Source organism: Phaethon aethereus (assembly GCF_964289735.1).
Source record: "Phaethon aethereus genome assembly, chromosome: Z".
NCBI lineage: Eukaryota > Metazoa > Chordata > Aves > Phaethontiformes > Phaethontidae > Phaethon > Phaethon aethereus.
Window position 1 is genome coordinate 51,726,739 of NC_138577.1, and position 24,008 is coordinate 51,750,746.

A 24,008-nucleotide genomic window follows, 5' to 3' on the forward strand; every position below is an offset into this window, starting at 1 on the left:
AGAGAGGCAAGGAGAATCTCCATCCCCTACTGGATATGGCAGGGAACATTGTCTCCAAGGACGAGGACAAGGCTGAGGTACTTAATGTCTTCTTCGCCTCAGTCTTTAATAGCCACTCCAGGTATCCACAGGATATTCAGCCCCCTGAGCTGGAAGACGGGGATGGAGAGCACAATGTACTCCTCATAATCCAGGAGGAAGCAGTCAAGGACATGCTAAGCCACCTGGACACCCACAAGTCTATGGGGCCTGATGGGATCCACCCAAGAGTACCGAGAGAGCTGGCGGAGGAGCTTGCCAAGCCACTCTCCATCGTTTATCAGCAGTCCTGGTTAACAGGGGAGGTCCCAGAAGACTGGAGGCTTGCCAATGTGACGCCCGTCTACAAGAAAGGCCGGAAGGAGGATCCTGGGAACTACAGGCCTGTCAGCCTGACCTCTGTTCCAGGGAAGATTATGGAGCGGTTGGTTTTGAGAGTGCTCACAGGGCATCTGCAGAACAGCCAAAGGATCAGGCCCAGCCAGCATGGGTTCATGAAAGGCAGGTCCTGCTTGACCAACCTGATTTCCTTCTATGACCAGGTGACCGGCCTAGTGGATGAGGGAAAGGTTGTGGATGTTGTCTACCTGGACTTTAGTAAAGCCTTTGACAGCGTCTCCCACAGCATTCTCCTGGAGAAACTGGCGGCTCGTGGCTTAGACGGGTTTACTCTTCGCTGGGTGAGGAACTGGCTGGATGGCCGAGCCCAGAGAGTTGTGGTGAATGGTGTTAAATCCGGCTGGCGGCCGGTCACGAGTGGTGTTCCCCAGGGCTCGGTTCTGGGACCAGTCTTGTTCAATATCTTTATAGATGATCTGGATGAGGGAATTGAGTGCTCCCTCAGTAAGTTTGCAGATGACACCAAGCTGAGTGGGAGTGTTGATCTGCTGGAGGGTAGGAGGGCTCTGCAGAGGGATCTGGACAGGCTGGATCGATGGGCAGAGGCCAACTGTATGAGGTTTAATAAGGCCAAATGCCGGGTCCTGCACTTTGGCCACAACAACCCCATGCAATGCTACAGGCTTGGGGAGGAGTGGCTGGAGAGCAGCCCGGTGGAAAGGGACCTGGGGGTGCTGGTTGACAGCCGGCTGAATATGAGCCGGCAGTGTGCCCAGGTGGCCAAGAAGGCCAACAGCGTCCTGGCCTGTATCAGGAATAGTGTGGCCAGCAGGAGTAGGGAGGTGATCATGCCCCTGTACTCGGCACTGGTGAGGCCGCACCTTGAATACTGTGTTCAGTTTTGGGCCCCTCACTACAAGAAGGATGTTGAGGTGCTGGAGCGTGTCCAGAGAAGGGCAACGAAGCTGGTGAGGGGTCTGGAGCACATGTCTTATGAGGAGCGGCTGAGGGAACTGGGGTTGTTTAGTCTGGAGAAGAGGAGGCTGAGGGGAGACCTTATCGCTCTCTACAACTACCTGAAAGGGGGTTGTGGCGATGAGGGTGTTGGTCTCTTCTCCCAAGTAACTAGTGATAGGACAAGAGGAAATGGCCTCAAGTTGCGCCAGGGGCGGTTTAGATTGGATATTAGGAAAAATTTCTTCACTGAGAGGGTGGTCAGGCATTGGAACAGGCTGCCCAGGGAGGTGGTGGAGTCGCCATCCCTGGAAGTGTTCAAAAAACGTGTGGATGTGGCGCTTCAGGACATGGTTTAGGGGACATGGTGGTTCTGGATTAATGGTTGGACTTGATGATCTTAAAGGTCCTTTCCAACCTAGTGATTCTGTGATTCTGTGACCCTAACTTTTGTATACAATCCCTTTTCAATGCCTATGCAAATTCAGACCAGATATAGATTAAAGTCAGGTGGCTCTTTTTCCATCCTGTCTGCCCAGCTCTAAATTTAGAAGCCCCCAACAATATCCCTCCTGTTAACCTTTTCTGCCACAAAAAAAGGCATCTTATACATCACATGCCTTTCCTGAATTCATCTTCACTTGCAGAAAGGGGGGAAAAAAAAAGAATCATTATAAGGATCCTAATCTCACCTCTTAAAAGCAGAACCAGTTTTTTCCCCAAACACCAACCTGTTTTCTTTGTGACACTTCCATCATCCAACAACTGCCTCAGTCACTCCCTAGTCCTTAGTATGCTCTTATGGAGCCAAAACATTGTGTAACTATCACAAGAGGGCTTTCTGCAGATTCCTCCATGGCACGTGAAAGAGACCAGTACTGGTGGAAAGGTACAAGAACAGAACAGTTAACTGTTTCCAAACAGTAAGTTAAGACAACATTAACTTCGATTCTGTGCTATGCCTCACTCCGAGTGACCTCTGTCAGGCTAAAAAATCAGGACTAGCAGAACACAGGCATAGAGGCTGCATCATCCTTGACTCTCAGATAGATATACAATCAGTGCAGAAGATCCAGGAAGACAATGCAGTGGTGGCAGCAGTGAAGGTCACCGAGTAAATGGCTAGGAATCACAAATACAGACCTCTAGAGCAATCAAATCATTACAATCCTGCTTGTTCCAATCTTTAAATCTCATACAACAGCCCAGCTACTTAAACACTCAAGACCATGAGTTTACATCTCACATCTCGGTAATGATAAATATCAGCTTTTAATAAAAAGCAATGTATGCTGCAATTATTATTCAATACAGAGCTTTTCTTTTAACAATAAAAAAAGTAAAGCTACTTCCTACACCACTTATATTTCTATGTTATTTCCACAGTAAGTATTACAGAAGTAGTTCTTTAATCTTTAATCTGTTCTGGTAGTCTGAACACCTAACTTCCTCAAACCACTTTTCATTTTCAAATTTAACCTTCACTAAGGGAACTTTTACATCTTGCCTATAACATGATCTGCACTTACTTTCTGGTAATAAAACATAACTGAATTCTTATACAGAATAACATAGTTCAAATTAGACAACCATAAAAGCTGTATTTTTCACTCTACTACTTAGCTCCAAACTAATCATGGAATCATTAACTGCAATTTCTATTTGTTCTACACCCTCCATTAGAAAATCCTCTGAAGACATCAGCACAACAGTTTCTGTTTTTAAACAAAGAACTAAAAGTAATTTACTCAACCAAGTAAGAATGTATGGACATTTTAACACTACTACTACTGAAAAAAATATCATTAATGTAGCACCGCATGTCATTTGTATCAGTTGCAATAGCTTTGCAGTGAGTCTGCTAATATCTAAACCCTATAATGACAAGTGACACACAGTTTTCCGTCTTTGGATTAATAAGCAGGCATTCCTAAGACTTGCTAGTGGTGAGATTTTTCATCTTTCTTTAACCTTAAATGAACAGTGATATTCAAACTGAACCTTCTTAGTAAATAGTACTAAGCCTTTCAACAAAAAGAAATATGAACACAACCAAAATTTTTAGCAACCTGTTGTTCGTTCCACTTTGATTTCTAGTAAATCAAGTAATCAGAAAAAACCAGACATCTTTCATTGCACTATTACAGATGACTGACTCAAATATTTTGCATAAATCTGACCACTGCACGTATGGGGGGTTTTTTAATGTTAAAAGGAATTGATACTGCTGGGTTTATCTATTTTGATTAGTAATTATTACAAAAATAGTTAACTAACAGAACACCCAGTTTTATGAGCTGTAAATAGAGAAAGAGGAAGTGTGTTATGTGGTAAAAGAGAGAAAGTCAGAACCTCTTCTAAAGAAGTCCTGAAGTCAGTATTCAGGCATAAATCCTGTTAAATAAAGGAAGGAGGAGTTCTTGAGAAAAAACACAATTTGAACTGTTACATCACCTGAATGTAGATGAAGGCATGGGTGAAAACCCTTTTCTTCTTTTTCATTACCCTCCATCCCATCTCTCATTTTGAAAGGCATCACACAGTATCTCTTTAGCAGCCTTTCCCGCCACTCCCCCGCTCCGCCCCCCGCAGTGATCAGTATTAGTCATATTGGTGTATTAGTGGGAAACTTCCAGCAGGTCAACATTCAATGACACTGGATTCTGTGCAGCTATGCAGCAAGTGATACTTGCAGTGGAACATTTAAAGAAGCAGGTAAATACTACACATAGTATATGAACACACCTTGTGAAGAATACCTGAAGCAATAATCATGACCAGTTGCCTCCCAATCACAAGATGATCATTCTCTGCATACAGCAGACCACAAACAAACTTGAGGAACAATTTAAAGTAATGGCCTTAGAAAGATTAGATGAGGTGACTACCGAGTTTGACTGGGAACCTTTTGAAGCTGTAGCAGGTGAGAAGAACAAGGACTTGTGTGGGAAAACTCAAATAGGAGAAGAAAAGCCTTCAAGGTTAAAGATATGGAGCTCAGCTTTGGCCACTTTAAGTCTATTCAGAAAGCTTAAATCCTGAACTCAAAACCAAAAATATTAAAATGGCTGGCATTCCTGCACAAACATCTTTGGCTCATATTAATACTGGGCCAGCACTCAAGGTGAAAGTCTTGCCAGTCCACACAGTACTGAGAAAGTAAGGACTACTAAGCATTTGAGTCATGAGCAGGAATATCTCTTAATTATGATTTGTTCACAGAAAAGTCAGACAGGAAAACATCAGCTGCAGTTCTATTTCTTACGAGCACCAAGTTAAGCAACTCACAAGCACTATTTTTCTTTATTCCCAGTGTCCCCAAAAGCTTCAAACCAACTCAGAAAAATAAGTGAAAATGCTGGCAAATAGCAAAATTTTCCATGCATTGGATATATTTTCAGCACTGATGTTGCAAACGCAATTCTATGTTCTAAGGACTTGTCATTTTAAAATACTTCAGAGATACTTGATCTCTTCTATTTTTAAAAGACCATCCAATAGACTTGTCAGCAAATTACTTCAGAGAAAGAAAGTAAAGGAAAGGAGATCCAACACTGGAATATTACCTGCCATCTGGAAGGGCTTAACAAATTATATAGATTGGTGATATTTGAGCCCAGACCTCAATCACTTAAAAACCATGTCCATTCACCATGTCCAGTCAGTAAGTTTCAGCTGGTGACAGGAATTCCACAAAGAAATGTTAAAATATCAAAAAGAAACTATTTTAGACCTATTATTATACCCTTATATTCTTACATCCTACAAAACCCTGCTGGTTCACTATTAACATAAACTACTGACATTAAGGTGGAAAACACACAGGGGTATTGTAGACAACTACATTATCGACACCTATATATTAAATAGCTTTTGGGGGACTGTATTTTGTCTAAAACAGACAGGATCTGCCTAAGAGTCACAGCATTTCTTTTACTTACTTTTTAAATTCATTTTGATGTAAAAGAATAAAAGAGTTCCCTAATCTGTATAAACAGAAGCACATGTACATTTCTATTTATTAAAAAAACTGTATGGGATCAGCACTTAAATAGGAAAAAGGTAAAAACTTTACTAGAAGAAAATGATCTAAAGAGAAATTTAAGAGTTTTTTCATTTTCATTTTACCTATATTACCTTTTAGAAAGGTAATATAGGTAATGTAGGTAACATTTTGAAAGGTACTAAACAAATATGCACTGACTGCATATAAAATAAACTAAACCACATAAAAGATTCATACCATTTTCACTATGGCCAGGTCTCCACCTTTTCCTACGTCACTGCATGAACATCTAACTGTGAATATCTAAGCAACTCTATGTTACATTTATGTGGATTCAGTTATTTTTTTCTCCCCTGACTTTCAAGAGCCACACATTCAATCTGGATGCTGCAAAAAAATACCTTTCACTGCAGTAAACCTACAACAAACGTGTCCTTAAAGGAAACCAGTGTGAGCAGCAGGCAAAAACACAAGAAATAAAAAATCTTAATTATTGGAAGTTTTTCTTCATATTTTTGGCAATTAGCACATATATACATAGTTGCATCGTGTGTTATTCTACACCATTTATAGAAGGAAGCAAACATGAAACTAACTATTGTAAATTGTCTTAAGATGAAAATGCCATAGATTCAGATAAGCCTAAATACCTCTGTTATACGATCATACCATTCTTTTCAAAAGCACGTGGAAAATAATTCTTTACCATGCAATAACTATTTTTGCCATGTGTTGCGCACATGTACTCTATTTCCAGCAGACATTACCACCAAGCACATGAGATCAGATTATTTTTGCCAGCAGGTTTTCTCAGCTACAGATATAAATGGCAAAGCAGGCTCAGTTCCCTTACCAATAAAGAAACTAGATGCCAAAGGCACTTAGTACACCAGGGTAAAGGGTTAGTTAGCTCATGCAGTGCACCGTGACAACCTACCTTGCAGAACTGTAAAGAAAACCAGCAGCCCGTCTTCATCAAATACCCACAGATGAGACATGAATATTGCAAATGGAGGCGACTATTGAATTTGACTTAATCATAGAATCATTAAGGTTGGAAAAGACCTCTAAGATCATCAAGTCCAACCATCAACCCAAGACCACCATGCCCACAAACCTGACCTGCTGCAACCTGAGGCCATTTCCTCTCATTCTATTGCTAGTTACTTGGGAGAAGAGACCAACATCCACCTCACCACAACCCCCTTTCAGGTAGTTCTAGAGAGCCATAAGGTCTCCCCTCAGCCTCCTCTTCCTCAGACTGAACAACCCCAGTTCCCTCAGCTGTTCCTCATAAGACTTGTTCTCCAGACCTCTGACCAGCTTCGTTGCCCTTCATTGGACACGCTCGAGCACCTCAATGTCTTTCTTATAGTGAGGGGCCTGAAACTGAACACAGTATTCAAGATGCAGCCTCGCAAGTGCTGAGTAGACTAGGCAGATATTTAGACTAGATATTAGGAAAAATTTCTTTATGGAAAGAGTGGTCAAGCATTGTAACAGGCTGCCCAGGGAGATGGTGGAGTCACCATCACTGGAAGTGTTCAAAAAGCATGTAGATGTGGCACTTCAGAATATGGTTTAGTGGGCATGGTAGTGTTGGGTTGATGGTTGGACTTGATGATCTTAAAGGTCTTTTCCAACCTTAATGATTCTGTGATTCTGTGAGTAAAGGGGCATGATCACTTCCCCACTCTTGCTGGTCACACTATTTCTGGTACAGGCTAGGATGCTGTTGGTCTTCTTGGCCACCTGGGCACACTGCCAGCTCATATTCAGCTGGCTGTCAACCAGCACCCCCAGGTCCTTTTCCACCGGGCAGCTCTCCAGCCACTCCTCCCTAAGTCTGTAGCATTGCATGGGGCTGTTGTGACTGAAGTAGAGGACTTGGCACTTGGCCATATTAACCTCATACAGTTGACCTCAGCCCATCTCTCCAGTCTGTCCAGATCCCTTTGCAGAGCCCTCCTACCCTCCAGCACATCAACACTCCCACCCAACTTGGTGTCATCTGCAAACTTACTGAGGGAGCACTCGATCCCCTCCTCCAGATCATTGATAAAGATATTGAACAAGACTGTCCCCAAAACTGAGCCCTAGGGAACATCACTTGTGACCAGCCGCCAACTGGATTTAACTCCTTTCACCACAAGTCTCTGGGCTCGGCCATCCAGCCAGTTCTTCACCCAGAGAAGAGTAAACCTGTCTAAGCCACGAGCCGCGAGATTCTCCAGGAGAATGCTGTGGGAGACGCTGTCAAAGGCTTTACTAAAGTCCAGGTAGACAACATCTACAGCCTTTCCCTCATCCACTAGGCGGGTCACCTGGTTACAGCAGGAGATCAGGTTGGTGAAGCAGGACCTGCCTTTCATGAACCCATGCTGGCTGGGCCTGATCCCCTGGTTGTCCTGCACATTCCCTGTGAGCGCCGTCAAGATGAACTGCTCCATGATCTTCCCCGGTACAGAGGTCAGGCTGACAGGCCTGTAGTTCCCCAATCCTCCTTCCAGCCCTTCTTGTAGACGGGCTTCACATTGGCAAGTCTCCAGTCATCTGGGACCTCCCATGTTAACCAGGACTGCTGACAAATAATGGAGAGTGGCTTGGCAAGATCCTCTGCCAGCTCCTTCAGTATGACCAGGTGGATCCCATCAGGCCCCATAGACTTGAGTGTCCAGGTGGCATAGCAGGTCCTTAACTGCTTCTTCCTGCATTATGGGGGATTTATTCTGCTCTCCAACCCTGTCTTCTAGCTCAAGGGGATGAATGTCCTGAGGATACGTGGTCTGGCTATTCACTAGTGAGGTGAAGAAGGCGTTAAGTACCTCAGTCTTTTCCTCATCCTTGGTGACAGTGTCACTCACTGCATCCAGTAAAGGATGGGGATTCTCCTTGCTCTCTTTTTGTTCTTAATATATTTGTAAAAACATTTTTTGTTATCCCTTACAACCACGGCCAGACTGAGTTCTAGCTGGGCTTTCACCTTTCTAATTTTCTCTCTGCATGACCTAACAAGGTCCCTGTACTCTTCTTGAGTTGCCTGCCCCTTCTCTCAAGGGTGGTAAACTCTCCTGTTTTTTCCCTGAGTCCCAGCAAAAGCTCCCTGTTCAGCCAGGCCAGTCATTCTCCCCAACAGCTTGTCTTAAGGCACACAGGGACCACCTGCTCCTGCACCTTTAAGATTTCCTTCTTGAAGACTGTCCAGCCTTCCTGGACCCCTTTGCCCTTCAGGACTGTCTTCCAAGGGACTCTCCCAAGCAATAACCTGAACAGGCTAAAGTCTGCCCTCCGGAAGTCCATGATAGTGGTTTTGCTGACCCCTCTCCTTACTTCACTCAGAATTGAGAATTCTATCATTTCATGGTCACTACACCCAAGATGGTCTCCGACCACCACATCTCCCACCAGTCCTTCTCTGTTTGTAAAAAGCAAGTCAAGCGGGGAACCTCCCTTGCTAGGCTCACTTACCAGTTGTGTCAGGAAGCTATCTTCCACACACTCCAGGAACCTACTAGACTGTTTCCTCTCTGCTGTGTTGTATTTCCAGCAGATGGTAAGTTGAAGTCTCCCACAAGAACAAGGGCTACAGATCGTGAGACTTCTGCCAGCCGCTGTAGAATGCTTCATCTGCCTCTTCATCCTTGTTGGATGGTCTATAACAGACTCCCAGGAGGATATCTGCCTTGTTGGCCTTCCCCTTGTCCTTACCTATAAGCACTTGACCTTGTCATCACCATCACTGAGCTCCATACAATCAAAACTCTCTAACACACAGAGCCACCCCAGAGCCTCTCCTTCCTTGCCAACTACTTCTGAAGAGCTTATATCCATCTACTGCAGCACTCCAGTCATGAGAGTCACCCCATCATGTTTCTGTGATGGCAACTACATCATAGCTGTCCTGCTGCACAATGGCTTCCAGCTCCTGTTTGCTGCCTATGCTGCCTGCATTGGTGTAGATGCACTGGAGCTGGGCTATTCATTTTGCCCCCCAACATTGGTATGCCACCCCTAGGCTCATCTCTAGTGGGCCTGGTTTTATCCCCTCCCCACCTCAAACCTAGTTTAAATACTTAAATACTTATGGAAGAGATCTGGACCTCAGACACTGCAGTGGAAAGGCAAATGTTCAGAGGTACATAATAGAAGTTAAAAAGAATTAAGTTCCTCATCTAAGCACAAATGCATATACCAGTGGTGTCCTGAGTAGCCGAGGCCTAGCTAAGTTTTCATGATCAATTTAGTATTAACAGGACTAATCAATAACCTGTATCTTTCTGTTTAAGTAATCTTTATCTGGTTTTTAGCCACTTTAAAACCACACAATTTTTAACCATTTTATATGGAGCATAGATGAGTGAGTATAAGTTCTGACAAAAAATGGATCCATATGCCTGTCCTGAAACTGTAGCAAAAGCTCCAGCCAACGTCTGAAACTAAGCTTGCAGCTTTTGAGAAGATGTAGAAGAGTCTATGACAGACATGGAATTTACACATAATAAAGATTTGATTGCCTTCTTTTAACCAGGCAATCTCTCTGTCATTCATTTGAAGATGATGAAAAGAGTGACAGTTACATGAACTAAAAGAGCCACCCTCCAACACAACCATCTTAAAATGGCTCTGGTATCACGCTGGAGTTAACCAAATTGCTCAACACTGACCTGTTACGACCACCAAACCATGAACAACTTGATATTACTAAAAGATAGAATTCTGTCTAATTAAGTCTTCTGTGTTTTCTGTGCAACAAGTAAAATTCCATTTCAAAACATGCAAAGCTGTCTTGGGAATCTAAAATGTATTTATTATAGAGATGTATAAGCAGCTTGGAAAGACAAATGAAGTTCCTGAATTGTCTTAACGCAGGTTAAGACGCTAACCCAGCATTCAAGAGATCTAAAAAAATAATTTCAATGTCTTCACTCTTACATACAGAGAACTTTTTCTCTAGCCCAAGATTTGAAATGAAAGACTTAAGGCAAAAGCACATTGCTGATGCAGGCCTATGAAGAAAGACAGCCAAACAACATTTTGTAATTTAGGAACATATCTCAAACTGGTAATCTAATATTTAATACTCTGAGGCACTGCAATTCCAGTCTCCAGTAAAAAACTGTAACTGTCCACAGGTAAAGCAGTCAAAATAACAATCCCCATAAGGCATCTCTCAAAGTTTGTGCAAACTGACAACCAGGCAGGGCTAGAAGTACAGAAAGAATCTTTTTCCAAAATCTATGTTTTTCCCTGAATAGTGCTAAAGATACCTTTGGATTAAAAATAGCTAAAGAACTCCCTAAATACTGAGTTCTTAGTTAGAGTTCACCACTGCACTCTGAAAACAGAATGGGAAAAAAAGAATAACCCTCTAGGGCTGCAACACCTGTTGGAAGAGGCTTGAAGTAACTTCAAGCATCCTACCAGCAAAGTTAAAAAGGAGTATGGTAACATTATAATAATGTTGGTATCCATTACCATGCATGACATTTTTGGAGCTACCCCAGCTAATGACTCAAGATTTCATTACTGTTGTCATAGAAATAGTTTTGTACTGGGTTTGACTATGGCTGGCAGATAAGTGCCCACCCAGTTGCTTGCTCACTCGCCACTAGCAGGATGGAGAAGAGAAATGGAATGGCAAAAGCAAGGCAGGCAGGAACACCTTGTGTATTGAGATAAAGGCAGTTTAAGAAGTACAGGGGGCGGGGGAAAGAAGAAAACAAATTATACCAAAGCAATCACCCACCACCCAGCAGACCCAGACCTCGCCAGTCCCGACCAAGGTCTACTTTGGAAAAACAACTCCGCAGTTTTACTGCTGAGCATGACATCACATGTTATGGAATATTCCCTTGCTCAAATTCAAGTCAGCTGTGACAGCTGTGTCCCCTCCTAGCCTCTTGCCGATCCTCAGCTGACTCAGTGGCAGAGGGGGCCTTGATGCTATGCAAGCACTCTTCAGTGACAGCTGAAACACTGGTGTCTTATCAACACTTTTTTGGTCACCAATCTAAACCACAGCACCACAAGGCCTGCTGTAAAGAAAATTAACTCCATCCCAGCCATGCCCAGTACAAGTTTTTAAGATAAGACCACTAGTATTCAAAGCATTTGTTAGCGCATAGGTCAACCTCAGGTGAAAAAAACACAAATAGTTCAAAATACCAACAGGGAGCTACAGAAGGCTGATAGATACAAGGATATCAGAGAACTCACCTGAATTGGCCTCTAACTTCAAAGAGCCTAAAGACACCAGTGAAGACTGCATAGATATTCCTGTAGTTTCAGATATTAAATCAACAGTTATCTAGCTCTAATACACCTTCAGGAATCTACACAACCTATAGCTTGCTTAAAGATGACAATTACGCCACAGCAAGGCTTTTCCTGAACAGGAGCATCTCAAGCATACCAAGCCGACTTTGCTCACTTCTACAGAAACGACGGTTGTTCAGATATGGCATCCTCACCAGTAGTCTACCCTACCAAATCAACAACTTCAGCAGAACTGAATCTTGCAGTCTTTGGACTTTGATACACACACAGAGACACCAGAACTGGTCTGGCAATGGTTATGCAAGTTTCCAGTTAAGTCTTTTCTACTAGAGTCGAGTTCATCTGCACATCTCTATATTACACACATAGGTAATTATAAAAATTTCTTACATGGTGTCATGTACACTGATAGTCATCTAATTACAAATTTCAACTACACAGGATAAAAAAATAATTTAAAAAAAAGCTGTGATGCATGTAGTCCACAAGGACTATACTCCAAAAGTCAAATCCAACTGTAACAAGCATATAAAATGCAGGGATTCATCCACCGATGTAACCTAGAAAAAGTGGGTTTGTATAAACCTGATAGAAATACTATAGAACACATTTTTAAAACCAAAATTTAATGCATTGCAATTGCAGTATTGCAGTTGATACATAACAGAGCTATTGGAGATGCACTTCCAATCCATACAAGCTCAAATAAGCCAGTTACATCACCAAAGACATCTGTAGATCAAACCTTATAGAAGTGTATTTTAAAAAGACGACCAATATAGAACAAAACTATTTCTGATTATTCTCTAAATATTGAAATAAAAATTTGGATATATTTTATATCCAGAAAGCAGAGTCTCATATTTATAAGTGAAACTGGGAAAACACATTGTCCAACTACCTGAAGACATCCACTGCAGAACATACATTTCCCAATATAAAATGTTCTGCATCCATCTGGTATCTTTTCCATTTTAATTTAGTCTATTCTGGTAAAATCCACTCCAGAAAAGACTCCACTGTTTGAAAATTCATTATAGCACTTTAAGTAAGGTCTGCATGCACATTTCACTACTCTAGGCACGCAAGTGAGGTGCCTTTCACCGCTTCGTAAGACAAGATGTCACTTTCATTTAAATTCTGGGACACACTTGAAGATGCTTCTCCACAGCTCCTGCTTGTGTCAAGTTTGCACAACCAATCCACTACAAATTTCTACTCAGGAGACTTCTGTATCATTTCTGTAACTATCCAAAAGATCTTGAACATTGTGTGAGTTTCAAACATCTCACAAAACTGCAGTTCTCCAACTGTTCAGGATCCTATTTAATTTTTTTGCTCACAAGCTATATGGCTATATTTATTCTCATTAGTGAACTGACGTTCAGTCATTTGGTTATAGAAGTCCTAGCTCCAACGTTAGGCTCAAACCCTCTATTTTCCATTAAAAAAAGGCAAGCTGCACTTCCAAAATTTTCACTGAACTTAGTATAAACTAGATGTAGGAAGGGAACTCAAAATGGCCAAGTGTATCCTTCAGATGTTTGTCTCCCAAGGTTTTCTGTACAGCTACTCAAAAGAGAGGATACCCTGGAGAACAACTGGCACAGAATCCAAACAAATAAATTTCTCTTTTCACCAGTATATTTATGCTTTGTGACTACTTCTCCAGAAGATAATAACAAATTATTTTGTACCTAATATTTCAATTTAATAACTTTAGGCATTCAATTTGATCAACTTTTCCCATGGTTTTAAAATAATTTTTTTAAGGGCTTTGGGAAAGTCATTCCTGTTTCCTGTTACCCTCCTCTGGCTACACTAAAGAACTAACCAAATTCCACTCTCTCGGAAATATATCTTTTACCTAGAATTTAATATTTTTAATATTTTCAGGTGGTTTTCACGGAAAAAAATTCTTTCCAGAAAATATCACATTCATGGTGTGCAATTTATTCTAGCAGATTAAAAGCCTAAGACAACTCATTAGTTTAATGAAACTATTTAAACAGAATAATTTAAAAAATAGATTTTTTTAATCAGCAATTAAAACTTACAACCTCACTATGTTCTCCAGTAGCCAGCAATATACTTTAATTCCGCTTTTATACTTCCCAGCACACATAAGCCAGCTGAATGACACCAAGTACAGTATAGCCCTCTGTTACACAAATTTAGTTCTAAAGACAGATATCCATCATGTAAAACAACCCCACACTTCAAATAACTGAAGTAGGTGTTGGTTTGTAGTTCCCTGTGATTGTATTAGAGAGACCAGCCTTAGGTAAGTCTTACACTCGTAAAGCACTAGCTTGATCATTCCTATTAAGTCACTGTCCAGAAAAACATTGATTCTGTTTGGCAAGAATCACCACATAACTAGAGGACAAATTTGACAGATTTGGGGTTTTAGTTAAATCTTAGGTTAATAGCATGGATCTCAAGTCCAAGATGTCTTCAATTCTAATGGGCAAGGAGAAAGAAGAATGCTTATATTATCAGGAAAAATGAATCTTTTATATTTCCATTTTGAATCAGATGTCACAAGCCACACAAGTGAAGGAATGGTCAGATGTTCTGTTTCATGAGCTTGAAATGGCAAATCTCAAAATTACATCAATCAAGGAAAAATACTGCTAAAAAGATGGCGCTCTAGCTGGCTTTCATAATTTATCTTTCACTCATGGCCTGATCTTAAATTTGTTATTCATCAATTTTGTGCTCACAAATCACAGTGAGCTATGGTCTACAGTTATTCAAGACCAAAAAAGGAAAAAATTGCATGGAAATATCCACAACCAGCATGCCAGCTGAATACAACCCATTACCAGAAACTTTCTAAGTTTTATGTTGTGGCAATATTAGCTGTGAATAAAGTTGTCTCTAATTCCATTAGAGCCTAACAAAAACTTTGGTACAGAGGAAAAGTACACTGTGATTCAAAGTACTTTCAATTCAAATAGTCTTCAAGCAGTGGAAGAATGAAGTCTCTCTTAGACAGAAATATAATGTTTTTATAAATTGCCCCTGGCCCTAAAGGAGTAACTAAAGTAAAGTTGTCATTAGAGAATTTAAAAACTAGAGGAGACAGTCACACAATACCAGAGACAAGTGTTTAGAGCACACTGTGTAGGAAGAGAAAGACATCTAAACAGATGTCCTGCACAAGCCTTATGAAAAGAATCTTGCATCTCAAGAAAGGGATGGAAGAAAGAACCAAGCAGCTACAGATTTAGACTCCTCTGTTGAAGTTAATCCACTTTAGCTTCTGTACTGTACCAGTTACAGAGTACTCGTCACTACTGACTCAACTGGAGAAAAAGCTTCCTGATTACTTTTATTTAGCCCATTTTTTACACAAATTCATCTGTGACTTTATATGACCAGTCCATCCTCAATTTCATAGTTCGTCAAGAATAAAAGTCTTGCTTCAGTCTTATTTTGGAAAATCCGTAATAAATGGATGTTGTGGGTTAACTTTATCTGCCTGACAGGTGCCCACAAAGCCACTCTCTCACTTCCCCTCCTTAGTAAGCTAGGGAGAAAATACAATGAAAAGCTCACAGAACAGAGAGATCATGCACTAGTTACCATCACAGGAAAAACAGAGTCGACTCAGGAAAGATAAATTCAATTTATTGATAATTAAAAATAGAGCTGGAGAGTGAGGAAAAAAAAAACAAAAATGAAAACATCTTCCCCTACCCTTCCTTCTTTCCTGACTCAACTTCACTACTACCTCTTCTCTTTCCCTGCTGCTGAGCAGCACAGGGGGCATGGGGAATGGAGGTTGCAGTTAAGAACGTAGCACGTTGTCGGTGCCACTCCTTCCTCTTCACACTTTTCAACTGCTCCAGCACAGAATCACAGAATCTTTGGGTTGGAAGGGACCTTTAAAGGTCAGCTAGTCCAACGCCCTGCAGTGAGCAGGGACATCTTCAATTACATCAGGTTGCTCAGAGCCCCGTCCAACCTGAGCTTGAATGTTTCAAGGATGAGGAATCTACCACCTCAGCACAGGGTCCCTCCCACGGGATACAGTCCTTCATGAACTACGCTAACGTGGGTCCTTCCCATGGGCTGCAGTTCTTCAAGAACTGCTTCCGCATGCATCCGTTCCATGCAGTACAGTCCTTCAGCAACAGACTGCTCCAGTGTAGGTCCCCCATGGACTGCACCTGCCAGAAAATCTGCTCCTGCATAGGCTGCTCTCCATAGGCCACAGCTCTTGCCAGGAACTTGCTCCTTAGAGGACTCTTCATGGGCTGCAGCTTCCTTCAGGGCACATCCACCTGCTGCAGTGTGGGGTTCTCCACAGGCTGCAGTGTGGATACTTGCTCCACAGCAGTCCTCCATGAGCTGCAGGGGGCAACCTGCTTCACCATGGTCATCTTCTTGGGCTGCAGGGAAATCTCTGCTCTGGCACTTGGAGCACCTCCTCCCCTTCCTTCTCACTAACCCTGGTGTCTGCAGGGCTGTTTCACATTTTTCTCACTCCTCTCTCACCACTGCTGCACATGGTTTTTACCATTTCTTAAATATGTTATCACAGAAATACCACCAGCATCACTTACAGGTTCAGCTTTGGGCAACCATGGGTCTGTTTTGGAGCTGGCTGAAGCTCACTTTGTCCAACACAGGGACAGCTCCTGGTCTCTTCTCACAGGGGCTACCCCACTGCTACCAAAACCTTGCCATGTAAAATCAATACACAGGTTCAAAAATTCTATTCCCAACAGAATAACTTTAAGAAAGATTAATATTTTAAAAAAAAAACAAACTTTCCTGTAATTTTCTCAAGTCAGGCATTGTAATCACACCAATGTTAAGGCAGACAAGCGATTCTTAGCTGAAAGTTTCATAGTTGATTAGAGCTGATTTAAAGATTGCACCGTTGTTGACACTCCAACCCAACCTCCTAACCCATTCCTTGTGCCTGCCTCATCAACAGGAATGGTTCACTCTTTTGCAGATGAAGAAAACAAACATGGTTATATTCCCATACTCCATACTCTTATTGAAAACCTTCCTGGAAACCTCGCATTTGGGTTTTTTTCCTGCAGCTAAAAGGTGTAAGCGTATTTCTCTATTCTTGCAGCATAAACTAAGCATGCAGCTATTTACTGTGCCACCATGTGCTGCATTAACGACAAGCGATTTTTATTTGCTAATTTCCCAGTACCTTGTTCTTCAATTAGCTATAAGGTTAAGGTAAACATGAGCAGAATAACATGCATCAAATAATACGCTGAACTCGTCTGAACTACATTCAAATACTAGAATCATGTAAATGATCAATTAGAAACACAGCAGCTCTGCCGTACTTAAGGCTAAGAAGAAACTTTTGTTTAAGATGAACTTTTCTAGCTCTCAGGAATCTAGTCATTACAATTTGTTCTGAAACTCTGTATGTCTCCTCAGGGTAGAAGGCAGAGGAGCATGTGGAGTTATCTGACTGAGGTACTTCCAAAAGAAAGACATTTAAACCAGTTGGGGTTTTTGGGGGGGGGCATGGGTTCTGTGTAGACTAGGGGATCAAGCCACAATCTTACCTGCATTCTTTATTGGCTTGGTTGTTCAACATGCACTCAAGAAAATCATGACAGCTATTAATTCTTGCAGAAAAACAGCATGAAAAACAAAATTAATTAAAGTAACTGATGTTGGCGAAATGCAAACTGTACACCCCAAACTCAGCGGATTACTATGCACACACTCACAAGACATAGCTGTCACACGGCTGACCAACCTGCTGGATTTCACATAATTCATGTTGATCTAGGGAAAATGCAACTGTCATTAAGCCTAGTAGCCTACAAGCAGCAAGCATCAGTTTGAATCTGAACTTGGTGAAAGTCTGGAATGAAACAAGGAGGAAAGAACCTAGCTAAAGTCTACCTCTGAAAGCATTTATTTGGGGGAATTAAATGTATGTACAGCAACAAAAATACTCAGAAGACACTAAAATATTTTCATGTGTGATCTGAATCCTCACAAGGGAACAGTGGAGTAATACATGAACTCTTCTCAGTTCGCATGCAGGAGCTAGAATCTGGAGGACCAAAGTATGCTCTGGGAAGATATACCCTATTTCCTTGCTTGCTTAACAGAGACTGGAGGGAAAAAGTAGACTACACCCACAGTAATGTTTCCCTACTAATCTTGCTAGTTCTACAAAAATATGAGGTCAAGTATTTTGAGAACTATTATGGAACTCCTCTCCTCCTCTACATCAAAAGCTCATAAATGAAGTCTTCAAGGATCTGCTCTACCAGGCTTGTCTACTTCATAAAAGTCTGCCAGAAAAACTACGCCAACTGGAAATGGCAGCCAGGAACCACACACACCATACAGCAAATTTGGCTGTGCTGGAAAGAAAATTCTGATGTAGACAAGTTATGCCAACAGGAAAAGCATTTGTGTTGGCTTTACTAACACCACAGACCCAAACAATGAATTTTTGCTTGCAGAAAGATTACTTTTGCTTTTCCAAGAGGAGGCTTTATTGGCCATGCTGCAGTGAGTTTTAGGTCAAAGCGGTTTGAAGAGCTCCAATACCCAATTTTTTCAAATTGTCTTGAAAGCCTGTTACAACAAAAGATAAGGTAACTATCCATGTTCTGATATATCTCAAAGGTTTCTGAAATAAGGTCTCCAAAGAACAAAAACTTTTCAAATCTGTGAACTAACAATTGCCCCAAAGTTGTTCTTCTTTGTATACACACATATACAAAGCAAGTAACTCATCAGTCTCACAATGTCTATTTCAAATTAGTGCAGTTCACTTTGTTAAGAACAGGCTTTTCAGTATTGCTTCTCCAATTATACTCTAAAAACAGTCATGAAAAAATCTCAAAAATTTAGAGGTTCTTGCCCATGAAAGCTATCCTTCTCACTCTCCCATGCAAAAAGAAATCCTGAAGTGGTCTGTTCCTCTAGGGAATCAGACCATTTCATTCTCCTCCTATATGAGATGGCAGAATTTTTCTGCATATCAACAGAGGGTGGATGGATGCAGCGAAACTGACAACAACTTACATGTGGGCTTTTAGGAAAGAAACAATCTCTGATTGGACTGGGACAGTCAGAGTTACGCAACTGTCCTGGTTGGCCAGGCACCAGAGGAAGGAAAACGTAACTGCTCTGAACTGTAAAACAGTAGCATGGGGTTTTATTTATTAGTATGAGCTGTAAACTGAACCAATGGGACCATGGGCCAGTAAGTTACTGCCCGAGACAAACACGAAAAACACATTTTTATAAAACATAAATGCCTTCTTGACAGGACATGAAAAGAGGAACGTGACAGTCCTAAGGGAAGAAACAGTACAGGGAACAGCAGGTGGAAAGTGAGAAAGAAGAGAATATAAAAGGAGTCTGTTTCTTTAGTTACTGTAATCATCAACCAATAAAACTGGTTTTCTTTAAAAAGAAAGTAATATTACCTGATCTCAAATATCCATCGTTTGTAATTGCAAAATATAACATAATCCCCATTTCACATCACCAAATACACAGACAAGGGGAGGGGGGTAGAGAAGACTTGGAATCATGCAGCAGGTTTCAGCTTGCCAAAACAACATTTCCAAATGCAAAACACTATAGTAACTATAAGTCCTATAAATTTTATTTTGCCTTTTATTCAAAGCCTTAGGGAACTGAACAAAGAAAAGCTTTAAAGGTGCAATATTATGTTGTTCCACTCTTCGGACCATACAGATTTTCGGACACTCTCAGAAAACCAAAAAAGTAGCTCTTGGGTAATGTATTTTATTTGTACCTTCTTTCTGACCTCACGCAGTTAACATCAGAAGAAGCTGTCAGATTGTCTCCAGAATACACTGCCAGTCCAAAATTAGGTTTTGTTCACAACTTGCAGACAGTCCTTCCTCCCTTCCTCACAGTACCGTATCTCCCAAGAGTACTGTGCACACACACTTCCAGAAATTTTTCGAAGATGAAAAATCCTGAAAATCTGCTTACAAAACTACCTAATATCACTAATATACATAAGTTAAAATTACATTAATAATAAAAAAGGAACCTATTCAAATTGCCTATGTAAATGTAATTCAGCCCCTTGTGTGAACACAGCACAGCTCTTCATTTCTTGAACACAGACTTTTTACCCATGGGACACCTGCCTTACCTCATGCACAGGCTGTGCCTTCCTCGAGGATGGAACATAGACAGGAAATAAAGAGATTCCTGCAGAGACTCATCTGCTTTGGCTGCAGAACTGAGCAGGCACACAGCGTAGGCTTACATAGGCCAGGACTGGTCATACATGTTCACTCCAGAAAGGCCAATATTTTATTTATTTGGGTTTTAGACAAAGAAAGAAAGGGGCCAAGAAGTGACTCAGAGCCAGAGCACTTCTGATGGAAGCAAAAGAAGACCTCATAGACATAATGCATCCCTAACGCCAGCCAAGCTCTTCTTTGACTTCTAGGTGTCCCTTTTGATTAGTGTTATAGCATTAATGAGGAACTTTCCACACCCATGTATGTATAGAGCATAAGAAAGAAGATACAAAGAAAATAGTAGTAAAAGATTCAAAGCAAATTTTATGCAGAAAATTGAAAGGATGTGATTGCTGCCACATCTCTATACTCATTTATACAATTCTTTTTTTTTTTTCCCCTCCCATGTCACCATGTGAAAATTCCATAATTTAGAAGCATACTCAAATTCACATCAGTCATCAACAGAGTTTAAATCTTTTAATCACCCACACTGTCATTTTGTGAAAAATAGTTGGCTGTCATGTTTTGTGGACTAGCCCTTAGAAGGAAACATGACACTTGGCTTGTGGCTTTCACAGATTTTTGTTGATAGCTGAGGAATGGCAAGACTTAAGGATTTTGGATTTCATTCCACACATAAAAGGGTATTACATTCTAGGACAAAGTTTCTCAATCTGCGGTCTGTAAAACATCAGATGGTGGTCCAAAAAATCATCATAAAAAATGTATCTTTAAAAACATACATTCCCACACATGCAAGCAAGAAAACATAATTGAGGAAATACAAAAAATAAAATAAACATTCAAAGTTTAGCCTAACCGAACTGCACTATAAGGCACAAGAAAATGTGACAGTATTTCACAAGATGATCGTTGCATTTTTTTAAGGAAATGAAGTGTTCTTGAAAGAACGCATTGTCCTTTAACATTTAAGTTTGAAAACACTTTCTTCTGTTCCACTGAATTTCCTAAGTCCCCTCCAGAAAATGCCTTGTTACATCCAGTATGTTCCTACCTTCATCCTACTTCCCTAAGCTGTTACCTGTTTTCTCCATGTCCCACTATGCTTTCTCTAGTCTCATTTTCTTTACAGACACCCCTTGAAGTCATCTATAGAAGCAACACATCCAGCCACTGAGCTCTTTCTGCCTATTTTCACTGACAAACTTGGCCTCAGGTCTTCTGGTTCACCCTGAATTTCAGTTACCACTGTTGGAACATCCTTTATTTCACTGGTTCAGCTGCAGGCATTTCCTTTCTTAGGACCCTCATTTTACCTGTCACTTTTTAAAAAAATTAGACACCTGGTCCACACCCTATCTCTATGCCCTGGTTTAAGATCTAGCCCTAGTCTTTCACACTCCTCTTTTCAGGGTTGATTTCCCTTCCTAATGTCCACACATAAACATCCTTGCATCTTGTCTACAGTCGTCTGTGTATACATACTGTAAGTTGCCTTTGTTTTTACCAGACAAACAGGCAACAATGCCTACATTAAATCTTAGTACTAAAATAGCCCTGCAAAGTCAGGCAACAAAGAATACTGGAGAAGCACTTGAAGCTCATAAAAACAGTATTAATAGCACACCTGAGATCCTCTCCCTCAAAATAGTGGTCATGGTGGTGTTGGGTTGACAGTTGGACTTGACAATCTTAGAGGTCCCTTCCAACCTTAATGCTTCTATGATTCTATGAAAATCAGTATTTCTGCCCTCATATCATAGAATCATATTTCCTATACAACACTACGTAAAATTCATAAATGTCAAATAAAAAAATTAGTTTAAAAAAGTTGATAAGAAATCTCAACTAATGGCCATCTTTTTATATAAAATACGAAACACCTAACTTGAAACCCCATTTGCATCTGTTGCTTTAATGCTGCATTCTTCACTAGTTTAAAAACAACAGCATTTTAACTTTTTTCCTGAAGATTATTATTAGTAACTGATCTTTAAAACTTGTTGTTTTAAAACAAGATACAACTTTTAAATTAAATATGTTAATACATGCATATTTAACCTATTTAGATGTACTACTAAATGCCAAACTGATTACTCCCTATTTTCAAAACAATTCTTTTCAGAAGTCTTATAAGTGACAAACTGTATTTGGATGAAAACAGACTTATTAAAAGCAACAAAAAAGAATTTTAGATTCAAGTAAAAGTACTTAGGTGTGCTACATACGTAAAAATTGGAAAAACGATCTTGCATTTAAAACTGAATGAATTATGTTATGTGTGGCTAGTAAGTTTAATGACCGCATAAATGATCAGAAAAGAAACATTTTAGAACTTATCTCCTCCTCTTCCCTGACATATTCGCTTCTATTCATATATTAGAAAGAAGAAACTGATTAACTTCTGTTTTCAGTTTCAAACAGATTTAAATTAAATTTGAACAAAATAAGAACTGGATGGGACATCTGAAAATAAGGAGACTATCGACAAAAGACATGGTTGCTTCAATGGATTTTGACATGTTGACATATTCTGTTTCCCAGTGTTTGGTAGTTAAGAGCTTTTGTTTTCCTGAGCACTTTGGCAGGACACATGTACTGCCCAATATGTGGGTTGGGGTATGTAATTTTTGTTTTGTTTTTTTAATTTGAGAATACATTGAGACAACAGTAATTGTCACATTCATAATGAATTTTAAGTATGTTTCTTCCAATTAAAAATTAATTTTAATGTCTTTAAAATACGGTTTTGACACTGCTTTCTACACAGACTCTTTATACGGCCTCTAGCATTATTTAGTCCTCACCCTGAAGTCCATTCAAGACTTGCTGGGAGCTGAATTAAATAATTTTTCCACCACCATGAATAATCTATTACATACTTTGAAATGCTTTATGACACAGAAAGAATAAAAACGGTATTTGGTTCTTGTTAGCAATTGAGGAAAATCATACAAAAATGTTTTGTCTGCTACTGAGATGAATACATACAAAAGACGTGTTTCCTTGGAATCTGGGCTTTTTTTGTGCAATATGAGATACAGATTTCCAGCTTCTCAGGAAAATTAAGTTTGCATACCAGCACAGAATATCCCTGGGACTTCACTCCGGAATATAACAGTTCGTACTTTCTTATCAGATTTCAAAGCATCCACAGCTTTTGACATCTACAGAAAAAAGGAGGAAGGGGAATAACCAAACACTTTTTTAAAGTGCTTAATTCCAATACCTCACCTTTATACTAAGAACTATTCTTTTCACTTACCATTTTTAAAATATTTTTGTTAAGTGCATTCCTGGCATGAGATCTGTTTAATCCAAGCACCACGATTCCTGGAGGGGAAAAAAATTGTATCATTGTTAAAATGTAGTAAAATATATATTATCTGTGTAAATTATTATTTTGAAATTACAGAAAAAGCATCATTGAGGACTGAAAAAAAGCTAATCACTTAACTACTGAGTTCTTGAAAGAAAATAAAATTACTTACATTTTCCAATGTTAAACATTTCAATGTTCAACAGAAATGACATTTATTTTAAGAATGAAAATATGGCCTTAACACCTTCTCATTGAAATAGTGCTTACAAAGGCTGCACAATTGCATGCACAAATTCCATGTTTGTGTGTGAATACTGACAGGCAATCAGGAAGGATACTTAATTGTAAAGCATATGTTTTCATATTTAGACAGCCTTTCTTCAGAGACTTCTTTAAGAAGTGCTACCACAGCTAAGACTAGCGACTCTCATACAGGTAAAAGGAAGACACAAATATAGAAAGAATGCTATCAATGGGAAACCTGAACTTTTGTTTAAAAAAAAAAAAATTACATAAAAATTCTCTCCAAGAAACAAAAACTGAACTCAATGCTTGGTACACAGCTCCAGTCACACATCCACTTAGTCCAGTTAGAGATCAGTTGTGATTACATGTGCATTCATTTGAACGCTGCAGCAGAAACACCATTTGTTTGTCCTTATTCCACCTCCCTCAGCTTAACAGGCTGGCAAAAATTCTGAAAAGTTTATCTTTGTAATGTCTAAGTTTACCAAACCTATAGCAATCTTTTAGACAATTACTTCCTGAACACACTACAATTCCCTGAATTCTGAACACCAGCACACAGTCCTATTAAATTGATCCATCTCTGGTAAGGTCTTACCAACCGAGAGGGTTTTTTTGC

The 24,008-nt window shown here is 40.2% G+C and overlaps 1 protein-coding gene across 1 annotated transcript in view; it reads right to left on the minus strand.

The window, feature by feature from the left end:
• The window catches only part of AUH (AU RNA binding methylglutaconyl-CoA hydratase), a gene marked incomplete at its 3' end in the record, with an annotated part of 118,171 nt that overhangs the window by 87,309 nt on the left and 6,854 nt on the right, over positions 1–24,008 (minus strand). The window contains exons 2-3 of the mRNA XM_082013265.1: positions 23,087–23,154; positions 22,901–22,988 (exon numbers count right to left, since the gene is read on the minus strand). Of these exons, the coding sequence (XP_081869391.1) occupies positions 22,901–22,988; positions 23,087–23,154 (156 nt within the window). The remainder of the gene's footprint in view (positions 1–22,900; positions 22,989–23,086; positions 23,155–24,008) is intronic.